A 22,484-nucleotide genomic window follows, 5' to 3' on the forward strand; every position below is an offset into this window, starting at 1 on the left:
ATCGAGGTGCAAGTGGAGCCGAGGGTGGGAGTCTGTGCAGTGGGTGGCAGGTAGGCACAGTGCAGCTGTATAGGCCCCCGACCAGGGCAACTCTGCCCATTCGCCCTCCAGCTCAAAGCACATTTATTAAGACAGGAGCACACTGTGCTGCGTCTTGGGTTTTCACTGTTGCCTGATCCCTGCGCTTTAGTTCCATTAATTTGACTGAAAAATGGATCTACCGCAGGCTCTATCTGGGGTCGTGTTGTGAGGGGAATTAGGCATTCATTAATAAACAATAAGACAGAGCTTTCAGTCAGCAGCCAGTTATGGGGACGTTTTTTTTTTTTTTTTTATCACATGAACGCAAACTATTGGCCAGAACTGCTCAAATAGCCTCACGATTTTTCACAATTTGCTTTCATTGACTTTTGCCTCTTCACACTCCTTAGTGCTGCGAGTCAAGAATTTTGTTGCCCAAGTAACTGGCATCAACCGGTGTTAAACAAATGTGTTTGTTCTTTGGCCCAATAGCACAAATGTTGCTAGCATTGGAGCCAGGGACTGCATACCCAGCCACAGAGCAGTGCCTTAATGCAATTGTGTGTTTCGCCTTCCACCAGCATGTGCCTTTAATTAACCACTAATTATATACTTGTCGAATAAACAGACTAGCTGTCTCCCTTGTGGCCCGTCCAGCAAGGAAAATCTTTTATCCTGCACATGCTGCCAGACAGCAAATCTCTGTGTTGTATTTAACTTTCATGTTTTCTATAATTAATTTTCTATAATTTATTAAGAGGATTTTGGATACCTATCGATGTCTGAATGAATTATGCATGGTAACAAATTAAGCTATTCACTTTAGGGGTTCACATTACTGTGTTTCTGGAAGTTACACACTGTTAATGCTAGTGCATTTGTCCCATTACTTGTCTACTATTACCTGCAATACATATTACATTAGCCTTCATTGTAGAAGACTGTGGTCACTTCATTAATACTGCACCCCAGATAGCAAAATCAGATTGGCAGATAGCGGACCGCTGGTGGTATGCTGCAGGTGGCGTGTCACTTGTGGTCCGCCGTTGGACCACCATCTCTTTAAATTTTATTATTTACTTGTCATGAATATTAAGAAAAAATAATCAAATTATATATGGAGTATAACTAAACAAATGAAAAAAGATTTTAGACCAATAGTGGCAAAATATTGGCCAATTTGTCTGCAACCCGCCAGCGGACCACCAGAGAACCGATGTGCAAAATGCCAGCGGACCGCCAGCTATGCCCCCAATGGACTGACAGCGGTCCACCAGCCTCTTGCTATCTGGGACCAAATCATAGCCAGAGGCGCACCTTGTCAACAGGCAAGGCAAGCAACTGCTTGGAGTCCCGAGCTGCTGGGGGGCCCCGAGACCTGGGCCCACTTCCCCGAAAGCATCTTAAGCCTAAGAGCGTCGTAAAGTCCCTCTTACGAACGTCTTAAGATTTGCCGACTGTTTCCCGAAACCATCGTAGCTTAAGAGCGTCGTGAAAACACTCGTAGATCTACGAGTGCTCCAGAGTACTCGTTACCGGCTAAGAGCGTCTTAACAGTACTTCTCACTGAGGTCACCAACAGGACATACAGAGGAATTACAACTTAGAATACATAATCCAACTTACGTTCCCATTCTTTATTGTGTTTACCTGTGATGAATCAGATTTTAGCGTGCAAAATAGCCTACATTTAATGGTCATAATAATGTGATGAAAAGCGGACAAAAATGCAATCAAGTTATGAAACGAGACGTTACCAGAATAGTTTGACATTATCTTTGCTAAGTGAATATTTTATTAGGCCTATGAGGTAAAAAGCAGAGAAAGCAACATGTGGTTTAGTCTGTAGCCTACTGCATCAAAAACTAAGCCTACACATTTCCTCTCTTTCTTACTCGACTTCTTTCTTATCTTCAAACGTGTTCTTAAGTGACACCGCGAAAAATTATTGCATGGTGCAACAATCTAATCTTAAAATAATTACAATTATTTATGTCTCTGTGTGGTATATAACCTACTTGGGATGCTTACATGCAGATGTCAAATGTTTCTATTTTCGTATTGATGTGAATGAATGTGTAGATCCGAAGTTTAAATGGTAGGCCTATAGCTGTGACGTGCAGTCACCTGACATCACCGTCAAATCAGAGGATATTTCAGAACTATTAACGTGGACAGCTCCCCTTAAGAGCATCTTAAGAGCAGTGCACGCGCGTTCACGCTACGAGCATGTTCGGGAAACAGTCGGAAAAATCAAACGAATGATCGTAAGATGAATCGTAGAAAACCCTCTTAAGAGCGTGTCTCCGTCGTTATCGGGGAAGTGGGCCCTGGTCTCAGCGCGTTTTCCGGTGCGACAAGCGAGAACAGTACATCATATGCTATGGCATATAAACAGCCTAGCTATAGGCTACTTGAGCTAGCTAGCGATAGTTACAACTAGTTAAGCAAGGAGATGGTTAACATTATGTTTGCATTTGTATTAATCCCAATGCGATAAGGACCAAGCATGCATTCATTTTTAAAATCGCATTAACGTGTGCAGATTTTTAATTTTACATCGTCACTTGTTCTGTTATCAACGATTCTCTTTGGCTGCTAATATTTGACCCTTTGATGCACCGTTTCTTGTCCTTAAACTGACACAGACACTTGCTAGAAGATAATAAACATTAACGCATGAACTCCCTCCCTCGGCCAGCGCTTCAATGTTGCGCTTTTGTGCCTCTGTTTGGAACATGATAGACCACCTTGAAGGTGCCGCTGCGTTTCGTAGTGCGGTATGATAGGTTATTCTTTTCAAACAGCGACAGCGTTGTTGCCTATCAGATACACAGGCTTTGCATGTGTGAATCCAGGTAGGGTGAACGCAACATTTTCTTTCCATTCCTCTTTATAGGCCCAGCTATTTTTCTCCCAGCTCCAACTCCTAGTTCGCTTTTCACTCTGCATGCTAATATTTCTTGTAGGCAAACAATAAACATAACATTGTCAAGGGGATGGGTCAACCAAGTAGCCTATTTAAGAATAAAAGTAATATAGACTTTATCCAAAGAAATAATTAGAATAAGTCAGGCTCCGTGCTAAACTGTAAATCAATGCCAAACTTATAGTAGCCTAGTGCCCACATTTACTATTCACAATATTGAAAGGGGAGATAAAATAGAGTTCATTAAGAGAAATGAATTACTAATTTTGGGTATAGGACCCCAATAAAACTATTTAATTTCTATACTTTATATTTTGTACAAAGTTTATATTGGAGTTTTAAAGTATTTTTTAGTTATTTATTAACTTTTTTATTCTTTACATTTATATTGTCAAAAAAACAAGGTTTTTCATGTTTGGAACATTTTAATTAAAAAAAAAGGATTTATTTCATGAATTTTCGTTGGTGTCAGATTATTTATAGCCTAACATAATGATGATGAACACTGGTTGGTAGGGCCCCCTAGGAATTTTTGCTTAGGGCCCCCACAGACCCTAGAATCGCCTCTGATCATAGCTCAATTAAAACATAGTGTTAAGCATGCAAAATATTTCTGTGATTAATAGTGCTAAACTGACCTGAATAATGGTTTGTTTATTTAATATGTAGTGTTAAACAAAACAGTTAATGACAGGTGATTAGAATGCTGTGGGCAAAATTACCTGCAGTTGCTCAGGTTTCTTCCATCAATTTTATGCAGCTTGCCTCTCGCACTGAATTTGATGGCGTATCAACTCAGTAAATGCCATGACTTCAGCGCAAATGATTAACTTCTCCAGTCGGCTGGTGTCATTATAAACAAATAATTGAACTTAAATTGGATTTCCGTCCCTATTTTATCATGCTTTGCAATAGCTTGCCATTCTAAGGGGGTGGCTCACAAATGTAAATATGCAACCTCCAATCCCCACTTCTGGTGAGCCAATCCATACTCTTACTGATTATTTCAGCTTCATCTGGTAGAGGTGTTAAGTTTGAGTGGGTGGCCTGGAAATGTGATGTGAAATGCCAACATAGCTGTGAGGCGAAATGCAAACAAGAATTAAGCTAGGACCGTGTAAAAAACATCAAAGTTCATTCACACCAAATCAAATCGCAATGTCTGTCAGAAAAATCAAAATGAGATATTTTTTTCCCAAATCATACATACATACATACATACATACATAGCAATTCATAAAGAGTAAGTCGGCATTGAAACAACGCTCTCTCCATAACATGACAGTAACATGTTTTTCAGTCGGGCCACTTCTGATTGTTTAGTGTGTCTCATACAGGAAGAGCTCAGCACTTCTGATTGGTGAGTGTGTCTCATACAGGAAGAGCTCAGCACTTCTGATTGGTGAGTGTGACTGTATCTCACACAAGGAGGAGGACATGATTTGAAAAAAAAAAAAAAACATAGATGTGATACAATTTACCACTGGGTCAGATTTGTAAGTGTCACGATTAATTGCAGTCTTTGCAATTTGCTAATTGCATTAATAAAAATTGCAATTTCAATTAAAAATTGATTAATCTTTCAGTCCTACTCAAAATTCACCATTAAAAAAATGATTATGCAAATCAGAGGACACATACTTTAGCTATCTTTTTTTGCAAAGTACACAGTGAGACCTAATGTGATCCAATTGCTGAATATAGTCTTACCTTTCTTATCTGGCTGACATTGTTTGTTCATTTAGGATGTAGCCATCCACTCTGACTAGGGACAAAAGAAGATGTCCTGCCTTTCCCTTTCAGTTAGTTACACTTTCTCTGGCGCTCAAAAAATAGATTAATTCAGTATTTTTCCAAAAATTAAATTGAAGGATTACAGTATTAGATAGATGTGACATCAGAATATTTAATGTACTATGATGAATACATGGGTGTAAGATTTCATGTGGTGTGCTGTAATGGTATAATGACATTCATCTATGCCTACACGAGGTTCATGTTACAGAATGGCATTGCAAAGACACATGCTGCACCCCCACCCTGTGCCCTCCACATTGTATGGCACCCCACTGGCACAACCTACCCCATCCCCTGCCCCTTATCTGCCCCCCCCCCCCCCCCACACACACACACACCTCACTCTTCTTTCCGGGCAGCATCCCCATCAGTCCTGCTGCAGACAAATGGCAGGCGATGGCAACTGCTGCGCTCCCTGACAGCGGGCATCAGCGGAAGGGAGAGTGACTGGCCTGCGCCATGATGGCTGAAATAAGCGTCGGTGATTAGAGGGCTGATGGAGGGGATGTGTGACACGCCGGCACCCGTGACGCTCCGCTCCTCTCCTCCTCGACTCGATTCTCTCAGCTCGCCTAAGCCTAGTTGAACAACAGGACATGGCAGCATAGAAACAGACAGGGGTCAAGGGTCATTAGCTTAGACCCACGCACACATCATTTCAATCACTCCACCACCGCCAGATTGTGCTTTAAGCACAGCAAGTTCAGCGAGTTCCTTTCACGAGGCCTCACTAGCATTTGGTATTAAAATGTTTTAGGGCGATTTTCTTGCGTCTGCAATTAAACCTCTAAGGGTGCGCCTCATTCACAGCCATATGCTCCAAAAAGGAGTGAACATTAACATGGCATTTCCACATACCGCACAACATCTGCCTGACTTGTTCTACAGTTACAGCTCACAAGTACGCCTAAGGTGGTTTTCAGCTACTCTTGATAGCAAAAATGATGGTAATGTTTTTTTTTTTTACCTAACATAACAGCTCAGACATTTTCTTTTGAATACCTCACGCCTGGAGCCCTGAAATTGCTTCTGTAAGTTGAATAGCCACTTGGTCTGTCGAAGACATGGCCATCATCACCATTAGGGAGAGGCTATAGAGTCCTGAAGTGGTCTGTGTGATAGCAGCCAGCCCAACTAATATGCTCGACTGGATCGCTCCCTAAGGCCAAACATAGCAATTAAGACTCATTACATTTCTTTGTGGAGCAATTCAACGACAATGTGATAATTGAAATGCCTTGTTGCTGTTTTCCCCAGGTGACTGTCTCTGTTTCGATGGCTACATGCGAGACCCAGTGCACAAGCATCTCTGTATTCGTAACGAGTGGGGTCCAAACCAGGGGTAAGGATTGACACTTTTCTCTCTGAGACACACATGACTGCACTAGTGTAATATTAGTTACTAGATATTTTTCTTTTCCTTAAGCTTTTCACCAGAACTAAATCAGTTCACCACACTTTCATAACATTTGGCCAAACTTTCTTGCTGCTGAAGAATTCTAAACTTTGAGAGGAGGAAGCAGATGGTTTACCTGTTTGACAGTAAATGCTGAGATGTTTTGCATAGTCAGGAACCATGAGGAGTATAAAGGTCCTGGTGGTCACATTTTAGCACATCCCCTAACAGATGGCATCTTGTTAAGGAGGTGAAATCGTAAAAGCAAATCAGTGCATACATGGGCACCTCTTATTACCAATTAGTTTAACAAATGTTGTATGAACGAGCCGCCGTATGGCTGGAAACCCAATGTTCTGTTTCGTTAAGTGACTTTGGAGAGTATTTAATTCGAAACTTATATAACTCTCGCCAACCTTCTCACGCTTCTCATAGCTTCCCATCCAGCTTAGTTTTATATGGCTTCTGATGCTAATGGGGTGTCATGCTGTCGAAAAGGGTGTGTAATATGGACCTGTTTTAGGTGGATGTGTCACTCAGAAATGTTTTGATTACGATGCAGAGGTGAGGAAAAGCCTTGGCAATTTAATTGGGTGGGAGATTGAGGTGATGATGGCTGGTGCGATGGATCTGATAATTAGAGCTTAGATCGAAACAATCAGGAGCCTCACCTCTGGGAAGCAGAAGGGCTGGTGATGGAAGGTGCATGCGAACGGCCTTTAATTGGGTCGGACTCCTAGGGGAGAAAAAGTCACAAGAAAGTCCAGTGCCCGTGCCATTGGAAGCCGGGATGTGACAGCACCCTCTGTGGATTTTCAATTTTTTCATTTCATGGTTTTTGAACATCTAACTCTATTTTGGTCTATTAATATATTGAATAGCCTTTATTAGATATGTATTCTTATTCTTCTTATTCTTCTTATTCTTCTTGTTCTTATTAAAAATGTATTAGTCCTTGTGACTGTTATTTTTGAACAATACAGACTTTTTAAAAAAAATTCAAAACTTAAAATGTGTGATGATTGTTATGGTTAGGATTACTTGCTCACATTACACATCATTACGTAGGAAGTGAAGTTAATTTACAGTGCATGGTGATAATCACATTTGTGGTGAAGGATTTAACTGCAGGTTTTGCTTATGTTTGCGTATGTTGATCTCCACCCTCCCACCTTATGACTGCCAGTGTCTGTAGGCATGCGTCAGCCCATGTCACAAGTGTGTTGAAAGGTGTCTCTTTTCCCCTCACACAGTAAGGCTGTTACTAAAGCGTAACACATATCAACATAAATATATAAATATACGTATGTAGGTAAATATATAAACTAATAAGTAAATATATTTTTGTGCGCACCACTCTTGTGTCCAGTGTAGCCAATTCCATTGTTGCAGCATAAGCTTCACAGATGGATTGCTTCAGTTGGGTGCCTGGTGTAGCTCGGTTATTAGCACCACATCCCAGACACTGATTTGGAGCTCTCTACATCCTGTCCTTTCCTACCGGGTGTCCTTGTTCTGCATAACTGTTTCCAGTAGCACACAGGACGTGGTTGCTGTCAGGTTTTTAATTGACATGGTGATGAGACTGTGGCTGGAGAAGCGGCTGGTTCCATTAAAATTTGAACTGAAATGGCATGATTGTACTTCAACATGATTTTAGCTAGTGCTTCTCCTGGTTCTACTTTCTACTGAGGTGTCTGTGTCTGTATCGTTTGTGCCTTGTGTCATCTGCAGTCCCTGGCCCTACACCATTTTCCAGCGCGGGTTTGATCTGGTGATGGGAGAGCAGCCATCCGATCGCATCTTCAGGTGAGACAGAGAGCTGAGAAGGCATTTCATCTTGTTCTTGGATCAGGCTTTGGTGGTGGCTATGAAACTCATCCCAGAGGTCACAGCTTTGGGGGAAACTAAGCATGAAATGATACCACACATTTTCGCTTGATAGTGCACCGCAATGATCTAGTTTCTCATATTTTTCTTCTCTCCTCCTGTTTTTTGTGGTTTGAAAGTCACTGCTTGTTTCACCGCTCACCTGTTAGATATTGAGCATAGAAAAGATGCATTATTTTTTTTCATCTCTCACTCTTACTGTACTGTAGGTCTTACATTTTCTTTCATCTTAAATTCACCCCTCTTAATGAATAAAATATTTGCACCTAGTTACATTAGTTGTTTTCAAAAGGACTGGGTATTCTTGTTATAAATAATAAGCTGTGTTATGTCGCAAAATCTCAGACTTAATTGTACTTCAATTGCACCTAGTTTTTAAGGAAGCTATCAAAATTGATCAAAATCAAACAACGTACACCATTGATGATTGATGTAATTTCAATAAATTTTGACTGGAACCAACGGTGTAATCAGGTTGTGAAGGAGTGGTTTCTATTTACTGGAAACTTAAGACTAATGACTAGTGACAATTTTCTTTCTGAGAGGAACATTGTTCCTAATGTCTATGTCAAAACAGTTTTTCCCCCTGTAGGGGGCCTTGTCTGAAGGCTTTCTTCCATAATCCATTTACATACCTCAGGTAAATACCTGATGAAGTCTCTCTTCTTCCTAGAACTCTGCTGAAACATTTTTCTCCTGCAGGTATCTAAATTGAAATGGGACAAGTGGCATGCTATTCAGCCATGTGTTGCCATGGGCAGGCTAACTACCTTGAAAGCTGCGCAGATGGTTGTGTGTTGCACCTCTAAGTCAGAAAATATGTTTTTAAGTATAATTGAAAAAATGTTGTCCCTTTTGGTCTCTGAGTAGACAAAAGCATTTGAACACTTTACTATATTTAAACATTAAAAAAAATAATTGGAGGATTAAGTATTAAGCACATGGCTCAACTTAGGTCTTAAAAATGAAAACACATGGTTACAGTGGTTTATTGAGAGAAAGATAATGCTACACATGTCTGAAATAATCTTAAGTACCATTGTACAGGATTTGGGCAAAGCTAAGGCTCATCAGATAGCTGGAATGTGGCAACAATGAATATAGAACTAATGACAGGATTTTTTCCCCATAGAAATCACCCATTTACTTCATCTAACTATGAAGAGTTGAGTTTTGGCTTTAACATCCATGTTCGTTTAAGGGATTACATGTAATAGATTTAACGTTATAACATGAGTAAGTTCATTAATGTAATGTAAGTGAGTATATAATAAGCAGAGCAATGAATTTCAAAGAATTTGGGTCTCAGAACATAGTGCATGTTGAGACAGTGATGAGGTCTGCACCTGTAACCACTCCACACCACTTTTCATCATGGCCACTTAACCACCTCTGCATGCAGTATTTTCCTTTACCTGAGTGATGTGTCATTACGGTAATTATCCCTTATGCACATAGATAATAACCTAATGTCTACCTTGATAGATTCCTTTTATTCGGCAAGGAAGGGGTATATTTCTTCCATTCAATAGAATGGGGGTAGAGCTACTCTGGAAATGCAGATGGATGGACCTCTGTTTGTTCATGATCACCTTTATGATTATTAAAGATGTTTCTTTGAAACATAACTCTGTATAATATGGAATGTAGAATACTTTTTTCTCCTTTTTCCTCACTGTCCATACAATCTCCAAAGATTGCCATTGTTTTAGTACTGTATAAACACACTGTCACATTGAAGCATTGGTACAATGTTTCTGTACGGGTTAGTGAACGATGTAAACCCAGTTGAAATTGAAAGTAGGCACTGGATGCTGCAAAATTAAAACCTAAATAGAGAAATAATATAACTTTAATAGACTTGCCCTGCTGTAATCACTTGCAGGAATCCATCACTTGGGAGCTTTGGTTCATATAACAGTAGAGGTGGAGACAGGGAAGGTAATTGGAGGGACATAATTAAGCCTTTCCTTTTATAGCAGTTTAATCATCTCATTTCTAAAGTGACTCTTAATGCACTGCGCTCCATGCCATCCTGTGCCCTTTTGTTATGCTAAGTTTGCAGATATTAAATGCAAATCGAACAATTTGGAGGCAAAATATGCCAGGTCCTTTAAAAAGTTCCATTAACCATTCAATCACGCTACTATTAATAGCCCAACCAGGCATGTATATTAAAGGAGTCAACATGACTACATTGTTGACCTAAATAATTCTGTATAATTGATTAGTAACATATGGGAACTCATTAGTTTGTGGATTGCTCAGTCGTGTTGTGCCCTATAGACAGTCAGAGAAATGGACAGAGACACCCCGTGGGACTTTGGTGAAATGGAATTGAGTCAGTTTCCTGTTGGGGACTGTTTGTACTGCGCAACCTCAGGGACAGTTTGGTGATATAGACATGACGCTGAGCAACAGACTAAAACACAGTCATTTGCCTGGCAGCTGCGCCCAGAAAATTGAGAAGCTTTAGTGTGTTTAGAGTTGGAGTTCAGCTTTTGGTTGTTCCGGCCTATAGTGGCAGTCCAACAAAACATATTTTAATTGTTTATTTTTTGAATGCTTTTGTCTATAGATTTCAAATGGGTTCTTCCCCAGATAGCCTTTGAGCTTCTTATTCAGAATAATTTGCCAGGTTACTTCTCTCCTGTGTGACTGAAAGTTGCATGTTCATGTACATAATTTTTTTAACATTGGTTAAGACAAATGTTTACTAGGGGGCCATAAAGCAAAATAAGTTATGGAGGCAGTCAGACAATGTTGTATTTCTATGGAAATAGTCATATAACCGTTATTTGATGTCAAAGATATGCCAAAATTAATGTGGGGTCAGTGGAATGCTAACGCTAAGTGGTCACGTATTAGCCTCAGACCCTTCCATACGTAGTACACTTTGTGAACGTTCGCCTACCCCTTAAAAAAAGACTTAAAATATTTTAAGTCTTCAACAGCATAAATGTTCAGTGCTTCCAGATACCTCTCATTCTCTCAAGCAGAGTTTGCACTCCAAGCTGTTTAGACTAAGAAATACCCTAACACAAGCTGGCTTGTATTGGCAACAACATGTGTTGTTGACCGAGTTTGTAATTGGTTGAAACAGTCCCTTATCAGTTGTCCTTGCACGTGTCACAGCTAAGCCAATCTTTTCACACACAGTTGACATTGAAGAGGTAAATCTCTGACCATCCTGCCAACTGTTTGCATCTAATGAATGACACCTTCACAAGCAATCGTGGCTACTATGTCTAGGGGCAGAGCGCAATGAGGCTCGAGGGCCCTCCTAAACCCGAACATCAGACCCAAATTCTGCTCTGGTTCACAGACCATCCAAAATGTTCATACGCAAAGGACAACATTATAGTGTTATTTATGGATGGAAGAATACTTGAAGAATGATATGATTGTTATCTCATCTATTGCCAAATCAAACTCTTTTTCCTTTTTTATGGTCTAGGCATATCCTAGAATTCCATTCTACCCCACAACCCCACCCACATACCCACACTAAGTGCATTTTTCCCACTCTCTGAAGATATTGGTCGTAAGTCGGATCACACAAGGGATTTCATGAAAATCGTTTTCCATGAATGCATTGATTTTTCTTTTGGAGCTTATCTTGTAACATACATCCATAAGATTATGGACACCTGACCTTGTGCAGTCCTCAATCGTTCCCTGCTGAGTTTTTTCATTATGCTAGGGAAAGATTTTCATCCTCACCCTTGCATCTCATAATGCTCATACAATGCCATTGCCACCATACTGGTCCTGACATTCATGTTTTTGCATCACTGACTTTTATAAAAAGCATAAAATTACAGACTGAAGCTGCCAATCATGTATAGTAAAGGACATGCAACATGACATATAAAACAGAACATGACAGACACAGTGTACAGTAGCTGAGATAGTACAACACAATTGTGACAAAAACACAGGACAAATGATCAGATGCACAGCAGTACTAAGCTAGTCTTAAGCTAGAGAGGTGGTGGCTGGGAACAGGACAACAGAGAAACTGATTGTTCCAGATGTTTCCTATAAGCTCTGAACAAAGATGTTGTGTGCTTGATAGCTGAAATAATCGGTCTGTTGTTCATTCATGTTTGGGCTTTAGGATTTTCAGATTATTTCATGAGTGCTCAGATGGATTGTTCTTAACTGTTTATCTACAGCAGAGTGCCACCCGTGTGCTCTAAGTTCCAAAGGGCAGTGTGTGAGTGTGGTCAACATGCATGTACTGTATAATCAAGGAGTGTTTGACCAGGAGTCTAATCGCAGACCAGTTCGTTCTTACTGCATGGAAATTATGTCCTTTCTTGTTAAAAATGGAGAACTCTTTGACATGGGCAACATTAGCACATAAAAGGCAGTCTCTCTGTAAGTGTATCACTCATTACAGTATGTATTTTTTGCTGTCCCTTCTATCTAAGACATCAACACAGATCCAAAAATCCCATAATATAATACAGATCTTACCCATATGAAGACCTACTGCTGTTTTGAAAGATCATGCTCAGCTTAGGGTACCATGTGAATATGCCACATAGCCTTACATACAAAGGTAATGTCAAAGGTTAAAAGTGGACGACAGGAATTTCAATTTAGCATTCATTTATCTTATCCCATCTGGCAATGCTTGTTGGTTTACAGTAAATGTTTTGAAACATGTTTATCATCTTAAATAAATAAATGAACAAACAAATGAACAAGGAATTAAATCCTCCAGTTTACTCTTGGGATGGACAAACATAGTAGCCTATGCTGTAGTCTTCGGACTAATAGTCAGACAACTATGGCTGCCCATCCTAAGAAATGATGGAAAGCCTGACAGTTGCAAGGAAGCCTACTCTTATGCTGTCAGTCAATATGCACAAGTCTGACAGTCTGTCTGTTTGTGCATGCCAGCATCACCATTTTCTTTTTTCAATATGGTGTTGAAATAATGTGTGCATTCCTGCCACATTATCACCACATACCTTAGATGCACATACAAAACAAACATTTACATTTTACCACAAAAACATGACGTAACTGCAAAGGTTATTTTATGTTATTTATAATTCAGGTGCAAAGGGGCATGCAGTTACATACAGATAAAACAGTGAAGTCAGCCTTCCACACATCAACATTGCCTTCATATTTTTCATCTAACTTCAATTAGGTAAACATTTGCTACCGGAGGGCCAGCCACTTACATCCTCTTCCCTTTTGGTCTGAGCAGCCCTCTTTGCAAACTGTCAACATAGTCATAGGCCTATACATACTACAGTATACATGGAATTAGTTTTTTGAACTTTAGACTACTCACAGTAGATGATAGGAGATTCAGAACCATGCATGGACGTTGTTGTTATGTGCTTAAGAAAGACATCTCCAAAACTCACTTCAACAAAGATATCTCCAAAATGTTCTCCACCTTTTCTGTAAGGCGTGACAGCCAATGTAAAACAAAAAACAAACAACAAAAAAAAGTGTCTAATCCATTTCATTGAAATTCTGTTAGCACAGCCTCAGCAGTGTCCGAGGCTCAAAGCAATCTCATTTAAAGAATTAAAACACGAGTATGAAAACACTGCTCCATCTGCTCGAGCCGTTGCAAATCCTATTTGAGTGCCTGGGAAAAAAACCAGACCCGCGACTTATTTGGTGTGTATGATTGTGTGAATGTGTGCACGTGTTTGTGTGTATGTGTGTGTATGATTGTGTGAATGTGCCTGCATGTGTGTGTGTGTGTGTGTGTGTGTGTGTGTGTGTGTGTGTGTGTGTGTGTGTGTGTGTGTGTGTGTGTGTGTGTGTGTGTGTGTGTGTGTGTGAGTGTGTGTGTGTGTGTGTGTGTGTGTTTGTGTGTGTGTGTGTGTTTGTGTGTGTGCGTGTGTGTGTGTGTGTGTGTGTGTGTGTGTGTGTGTGTGTGTGTGTGTGTGTGTGTGTGTGTGATCATGTGCGTGCGTGTGTGTGTGCATGTCTAAGGCCAGCATGCATTCTGTTTTCCAGGTTCACCTACACACTGGGTGAAGGCATGTGGCTGCCACTGAGCAAAAGCTTTGTGATCCCGCCAGCTGAGCTGGCCATCAACCCCTCAGCCAAGTGCAAGACAGACATGACTGTCATGGAGGACGCTGTGGATGTCAGGTGAGTGCTTCCCCCCCCCCCCCCCATCTGTGCCTGAAATCGCCAGAATCCTCAAGAAAACGCTGAGGAAAAAAGCACTGTGTTTGTGCCGCGCTGAGAAAGTCCGCCATTACATATTGGATATATCCGGTGACATTGACAAGTTGGCACAAAGATCCTCTTCCGGCTGTAAATCTCTCGACTGGCCAAGTGGATAACTCGTTTGTAGTTCTGAGGCCACAGAGTCCACAAAGGCCTGTCAGACGGAAGGGCTCTGAGGAAGCATTTATATTTTATCTTCATTACGGTTCTGATACAATTGTTTTAATATGTCAGCTTTAAAAGATGGATCAGTGGATTATGTGGTGTGTGTTAGCGAGCCCTGATGCCTTTGATCTTTTCTTGCTTTTGTTCAACATTACGTGCTGTAGAGCTGATGTCAGATGTTGCAATTGTTATAGCCACCGAAATGACAGGCTGTTTCTTCATACTCTCTACAGCAAACTCACAACATGTCACATTTCACAAATATAGGATTTTTGTGTTATGTAAAGCGGTGCATTATCTAAATAAGACAGACAGTCCAGAGGAACTCCAGATTGCATATTTATTTCATGTGAAAACATTGCAATTTAATGAAAACACATTTCAACATCTCTCTACATGCCCTGCTGTGATTGTGATTTGTATAGCCTTTGTTAACGTAGAACTATCTGCTTGACTTCCTTTGACCACATGACCTTGAAGATTGATCTCTTAATTGTGCCTCTCTGTCAAATCCTGACCTTCACATTTTACAGGGGAAAGATAAAATTTCCCTCTGGACATATTTTTGTGCATGATTTATGACTGCTCAGGTTTTCCTTTTGAATGTTTCTCATCTAATCTCTATGTTCCGCAGTCATGGAAAATACTCTTGTGTAAATGATTGACTTAGAAAAACGGATTTCTTTTCTTGTCTATTCTCGGAATCGTAGCTGGATTATAGTGAGTACTATAGTGAGTAGGTAAAGGGAAAAAGTAATTGCTGCTGTTGTTAGGTTTGGTATGGCTGGAGTTTAAAATAGAGTCCAGTATGAAATAGCCTTCTAAATTAATGACCTCTGCCTCAACTGTTCTTGTGTACACTGCACTATTTGGATGTCCACATACATGTATCACCCAAATGTTTTATTCTTTCCATTGGAGCTTATCTTGATATTTTAGGGTTGTGTACCAAGACACATGACAAGTTAAAATAGTTCACTGAAGTAGCATCTTGTCATTTTCAGAATGTGAGAATACATCTGTTGTGCACTTGTTATTGGAGGAAGATCAAAGCACCTTTTTTGTGTCATATACAGGGCTGTTACCTTACAGACAGTATAACAAACGCCAGAATTCCCCCTTGCTCTTATCAATATGTGTGTGCACTCCTTGTAGGCCAGGCCTGGTGCAGGGTGCTCACTGACATAATTTAATACAGCGGGCCTTTCCCCGGCGTGTGTGTATGAGAAAGTAATGGTGTGTGAGATTGAGGGTTAATGCTGTCAGCCGGGGCATTTCATGGCAACACAGCTGGCAGAGTAATCCTTTAAGTGTGGGCTCCAAACAGCCCAAGATTATTTCCACTCCCCTGGAGCTAGGCCGGTGTAAATCAGGAGAGTCATCCGGGCTCCTCACAAAATGGGTTTTTAACGTGTGATTGTTGCATTGAGACATCTCAAACAGTCGTGCACTGCACTTCTGGAGTGCTATTGGTATATTGGGTTTGCCCGTTATTGTATGGACTGAGTTATTTCAAACAGAAATGTATGTCACAGGGGCAGGTCTCACACACATCAGTGCTGTATACTGTTTCATGAAGGGATGAAGGGAACGGCTAAGGGATGGAGGGAGAGGGAGAGAGAGAGAGAGAAAGAAAGAAAGAAAGAAAGAAAGAGAGAGCTATCAAATTATATAATACTGTACATAGATGGCCAACGGGAATTCCATTTCAAGCTTGAAACATCCTGTTTATGAAGAATCCAGGTCAGTGGCTCCTAACACATGGTATCTCTAACCTTGAGATTAAAAAGACACATAAACTGAGTCACTCCTTCACCCAGAGGCGTTCAATGTATGTTATACATCAAGCCCACATGCACAGTCCCAGTTGGGCATTTCTCAGACCCATTCCTGTAACGTCTCCACTGTGTGTTTAGTCAGCAGTTCAAGCAGGTGGTGGTCTTTAAACCTGAGCGCCAGTCTGCCCTTACTATCTTTAAGATGCACTGGTGTATCTCTAATATGTCTAATGCAGAGACTATTTGGAAATGCACTTTTGGGAGAATAGATTTGTTGGACAGGGCTAAAGCCTTGTTCTAGATTAAATTATGCAGTGACTGGATATTTTGAAATCACCGAGCTCATGGACAAGGCTTGCGCTGGAAATCAGACCATCATTTTTCATGTACTTTCATCAAGCACACACACAGACGCTGAATGAGGTGAGACCGACTGGAAGCATGGCCATATGCAAAGTGATGCAGGGAATTCAATTGGTCTTTAACAGACCATTTTCAGTGTCCACATATGCTGGCCATTCACACTGAAATGAGTGATTATGCTCCTGGTGAAAGAGAGAAAAATAATACAAGGCAAATTGCAGGGTTAACATAAAAAGCGATTAGCAAGGTTGCATTTGTCCAAAATGAATGCCATGTCTGCATGCCAATTCAGATTTGTTAGTAGAGGTGACTTTTCCATTGCTTAAGTGCTCTTCTTCATTATGGCTTGAATTTAAGGTTAGGTTTTAATGACCCCCCCATTAGTGGAAAGGAAGTTGACTTTCATATGTTGACTTTCATACTGTATGTATGTTCTTCAGGAACTGAGGCTCTATGTTTGGGTAGTAATTATGTCCATCTCTTGACAGCTTGTCCCAGTATCAAATATATATATATATATATATATATTTTTTTTTTTTTGTCACAGTGGTGGTTTTGATACAATTAGTCAAATTGTCTCATATCACTGTCCAAACAGATGCCATTATGTCTCATTATTAAGACATTGTACATCTCACAGCCTTGCATTAATTTGCTAAAATGTCTGTCATCATAATAACAGTAGGAGTCCTCAACAAAGCCTAGTCTTATTTAAAAGACGAAGCGCTGACAGTTTTGCCAAAAGATTTTAGAGCGGACTGAAGACTATTTATTTTTACTTTTTTTATTATTATTGCAATCCGATTTCAAGTGAAACCATACACTGGAGAGACTAGATGCGTGTCTGCATATTAACCTATAAGTATAAGTATAAATACTCTTTTGATCCCGTGAGGAAAATTTGGTCTCTGCATTTATCCCAATCCGTGAATTAGTAAAACACACTGCACACACAGTGAGGTGAAGCACACACTAATCCCGGCGCAGTGAGCTGCCTGCAACAACAGCGGCGCTCACAGGGGAGCAGTGAGGGGTTAGGTACCTTGCTCAATGGCACTTCAGCCATGGCCTACTGGTCGGGGTTTGAACCGGCAACCCTCCGGTTACAAGTCCGAAGCGCTAACCAGTAGGCCACGGCTGCCCCCAAAGGCCACGGCTGCCCCTAAATTATGTATATACACAGTAAATAAATACATTTGCAAACAACTTTTTATGTCATCATATTATCACTGCATTCATTGTTGCTTCTCAATGCTGATGTGAATGCCCTTGAAATAAACATGCTTGTTATATTTTGATAACTTTGTAAGAAAGGAAGAAAACAGTACAGAAAGTGAAAATGAAGAACAACACATAGAGAGGCATCTGCTCATTTATGAGCAAGCAAGGTGTACTCACTGAGAAATACAAAATGACACAGCAAGGGCGAGTTCAAAAGGACACATTACACATTCTGAAGTTCTTCAAAACACTTAGCACTCCATTGTTTATCTGACTAGTTGGATTGACTTTTTTTTACGTTTAAAGTATAAGAAGACAGGGCCATGACCAATTAAGCATTGAAATTGGTTAGGAAGATAAAATCAGTTTTATACAACACACACACACACACACACACACACACACACACACACAATTTAACAAAAGAAAACTATGATAATAATAATGAAGCCTGAAACTTGTTTGTCTTGGCACTCTCCTGCTGCATACTGAAAGAAAGGAAAATCATATTTCCAAAACAACAGAGTAAGGCCATTTATCCTCTCCCTGGGCTAGCTTTGTTGCCATTGTTATTATGAATGTACTCCATTTGTAACAGCCGTTCCACTTATGCACAGTGATTTAGTGTTTTATAGAAAAAGTATTCCATGGAAAGGTCACTGCTCAGCTTACTATTCGGCACCTGTTTTAATCAGCGGTTCAGTTTAATGACTTCTGATGACGCACCTCATGCGGGGACATGAAAATGACATGTGTTGGCGTTTTCAATTTCTACAGCTCTTCTCCAGGTTGAAGAGATAATTGTGAGGTTTTAGCAGGTGTTTATGGAAAATGAGTAAATGCAGCCTTCCTCATCGCTGTGATGAAGAGTGTCTCTGAATCTCTCCTCTCCTCAGACACTGACCGACTCCAGTAACTGTTTGAAGTCACGCTTTTGTCTTTGCTGGCATCATCAACATTTTAGGCCTGAGGTGGAATTTGATCTCAGAATTGATATGGTATATATGTGTTGTATCTGAAATTTCAAAATGGCTTTTTTTGCAATTCAGGAATATTCCTTACATCTTACCAAGATCCTAGGAAGTAGCATCCACCAAGTGAAAGCTTTGCACATTTAACCAATATAATGACTTCATTGATAATAGCGGTTAATAATTCATGTAGTGTTTATAGAATGGACATATTAAACTGCAAATAGGATTTATCCTCTCTCTTTTTTTATATATCTCTCTTCTTTTATTTATGTTATTTGATCTCTCTGTATCATGGTTACTTATTACATGTTGTTGTGTATAGTTGTTGTTTAACTAAACATTGGTGGAAATGTACAGTGTACCATGAGTTTGGTTCTGGTCTTTGCTAACCATGTGTGAGTGCTGCACTCTCTCTCTCTCCCCCTGCCAGTATGTGTGGAGACCTCATGAGGACTGCTGTGGGCTGATGATGTTTCTGTATGATTTGTTATTTCTTCTCACAGAGAGGAGCTCATGATTTCCTCGTCCTTCGACAGTCTGGAGGTCCTGCTGGACTCATTCGGTCCCGTGCGTGACTGCTCAAAGGACAACGGTGGGTGTAGCCGGAATTTCCGCTGCATCTCTGACCGCAAGCTGGACTCCACTGGTTGTGTGGTGAGCCATCTAGTAGTCTTTTATTCTGTCTCTCTCTCTCTGTCTCTCTCTCTCTATCTCTACATTCTCTACCTTCTCTACCTTCTCTCTTTTTCTCCAATCCCTAGCTGATCCAAACCCTCATATCTTAGGTGTTTTAATAAAAACTAAAAATAGATGTTAGCATCTGTGTGTTTCACTAGACTGAAAGTTTGATAAGAAACAGGTTTAAACGACTGTCTGGAGATTTTCACACTTTCCCTGTTTTTATACTTCCGCTTGCACGCTGTCTGCCTCCCACTACATTTCACTTAAGACATTGTTTAACAGCCATGAAATGAATAAGAGGCTCTCATTTTATTCACCATCTGGCTGTGGTAAGCGTTGAGTTCCCCCATTTGAATGCACCATAATAACTGTCTCTTTACTTTCCTAAACATGATTACTTACTTAGCATACAATACTCACTGATCTTTAGCTGTTCTTTTTTTCATCATCACAGTCACATGTGTGATAATTATCCGCAAAGGTAATCACAGATGTGCTTTGATAGACAAATACAAATGATGAACAGTAACCTGGAATAGAATTGAAATGATGAACAGTCTGCTTGTATCTTGCTCCTTTTCTATAGAGTTTGACTAAATACGTTTTTACAAACTCAGACCTGTCATCATCACAATCACCACCACTGCCATCATCATCATCTAGGCGCTTTAGTCTTTTACTTGGACTCAAGATACATGAAGAAAAAGTAGAAAAATGACTTTGGAAAGTGGATTATTCAGAAAGGCTAAGTAGACTAACATAAGTAGGACTCTTTTTGCATTTGACCAAAGATCATGAATCAGATGTGAACTGTTCAAGTCCTACTCCCAGCTGAGCTGTAGTCTGTGGGAAAGAGATGAAATTAATTCTCCAAACTAAAGGTTCTCAGTATGGGCATTAACAGGACATTGAGGGCCGCTGAGATAAATTAGATAAATGTCCACATCAGGCTATTAATATTCTCTACTGCCTTCCTTGGGTCACTAGGCAAGCATTTTAGGCTAGAAGGAAAATCCATACCCACAGGTTTGCAATTTGTTTGCTCTGTGTCTAAGCTGTGCCCATGTGTTAGAAATCACTTCCCTTAGACTAACAACTGGTCTCTACAGATTAGTATGGTTATGGTTTATACACTCACATACAGCGCCCTCCACATTTATTGCTACTCCAGGTAAAGTTGAGTACTGTACCACTGAAATATGTATTTTTTCGGATCACTTTACAGTAAGGGTATATGAATTATCATGAATTCATGCTTGAATTAATTAATGATTCATGCATTACTTCATATCTGATGAACCATTAGGAATTGACATAAGTTCATAGTCTCTAATTCGTGACCTCATGCATGAGCAACACATCAAATAAAACATTAGGTACAGTGAGCACAACATTATGAATAATAATTTATTAAGCATGACCATGATGATTTCTTTTTCTGCAAAAAATGTGGTCAAAAATAGATCTGAATTGTGATCTACATGGATCAAATTGTGTGGGACAGTGATATAAAATGATGGAAACGGTAATGGAAGGTCGGTAGGGGAATGTCTAACTCTGCTATGTTAGCGCTTTAGGAAGTGTTACTCTCAATTCCTCTAAATTTCATGAACAATTTTCGAGGTGCTGTTGCTTAATGAGATCAACACTTCTTCTTATTACTGGCTGTTTATGTAACCTTAATTTACTGTCATGGCCATGGATTACAGGGGCATGTAAGGATGTTTGGTATGAGGTGCAGGGACATTAATCCAGCAAGTCCACACTGCTTAAAATCAAAAGATAAAGAACATTTTATGAGATGCTATCAGATAGCCTATATTAATTAGACTTGTACACTGATGATCTTAATGCATGATCTTAATCCACTCCAATTGTGTTGTCATCTAGTCTCAGAGGTGTAAAATGAGAAGCCCAGAGGTAAACCTTAGTGCAGAATATAGCATGCAAATGAACAGAGCCATGATTGTAGTAGAACAACTCATAGGCTTTGCACTCAGCTTCACACTACCTATGTTTTTGCTTCACAATTTGTCGTAAATAGAGACATGAAGGTTATGTATGACAACAGTGAAATGTGCCCAAACAAGCAAAAGACAAAAAATTGCTAATTACAAAATTATAACAATATGGCTGAATGTAAATAAATGGCAAACAAGGAGGTTAGTTGTGGTTTGTGGTTTGTGCCATGTGGTTCATGTGACTCAAACTCACAAAGTGTACTGTAGTTCATAAATGTTAATGTTAACACATCTCCTCATATTCAAGTGAAAAACATTAGTGCATGTCTCATTGAAGGAATGGAGTTGTGCTGATATTCTTGACTACCCCTGCTAAAGGAGCTGTGTGTGTAGATTCCTGCATTGTATTGTACAGCGCCACAGGGGGACCGAAGTGGTAATTCAGGACAGACAGACATGCCAAAAATGCCTGTTTATTCACATTCTGTTATGAATAGAGCATTTGTGAATGTTTTAAGCTTAAACATTACACATAGCAGCTTTGAAATAATCAACATAAAATTATGTCTTTTTTTGAAATAATGAGAAGTGAAATTTTGGCCAAGATTAATTTGAGTGGCATCGTTCATTCTTAATTATTGCCAAAGAGAAGCAACTACAGTGATCAAGAGCACACACTAAACATCTCACGTCTTTTGCATCCCAATTTAAAAAAGGCAGACATACACAGAGACATGCAGACCAAAGCTGTTATAATTGTATATATTTATTTATGGTAGCTCCAGGGTCTGCTCCTTAATAAGATCTCATCATGTGATCGGTTTGTTTTCTGAGCCAGGGGAATTAGCTTTAGCCATTTCTCAGAAGGGTGCATCATGTTGTGAAGGTGAAAAAAAAAAAAAAACACTGCATGATTTCCAGCCGGATGAAGGCCTGGGCCCATCATCCTGTTTGTGGTGCTTTCAAGGCTCTATTTTTAGTACTGATTAGTTGGATGAGGCCAGTGCAGTAAGGTAGAAATAAGCACAAACAATGTTTTAACTTGAATGAATACTTAATAACTCAATTATATATGTATGGGTTGTTCTTTAT

General features: G+C 39.9%; 1 protein-coding gene across 1 annotated transcript in view; it reads left to right on the top strand.

The window, feature by feature from the left end:
• The window catches only part of astn1 (astrotactin 1), a 208,475-nt gene that overhangs the window by 73,648 nt on the left and 112,343 nt on the right, over window positions 1–22,484 (top strand). Inside the window, exons 10-13 of the mRNA XM_076293301.1 lie at window positions 6,005–6,089; window positions 7,878–7,952; window positions 14,031–14,168; window positions 19,254–19,404. Of these exons, the coding sequence (XP_076149416.1) occupies window positions 6,005–6,089; window positions 7,878–7,952; window positions 14,031–14,168; window positions 19,254–19,404 (449 nt within the window). The remainder of the gene's footprint in view (window positions 1–6,004; window positions 6,090–7,877; window positions 7,953–14,030; window positions 14,169–19,253; window positions 19,405–22,484) is intronic.

The sequence above is a fragment of the Alosa pseudoharengus genome, unplaced genomic scaffold (genome assembly GCF_046254945.1).
Source record: "Alosa pseudoharengus isolate Yale_2024_CS ecotype anadromous, Long Island Sound unplaced genomic scaffold, YU_APseudo_1.1 YU_APseudo_1.1_scf_2, whole genome shotgun sequence".
In the NCBI taxonomy this organism is placed as follows: Eukaryota; Metazoa; Chordata; class Actinopteri; order Clupeiformes; family Clupeidae; genus Alosa; species Alosa pseudoharengus.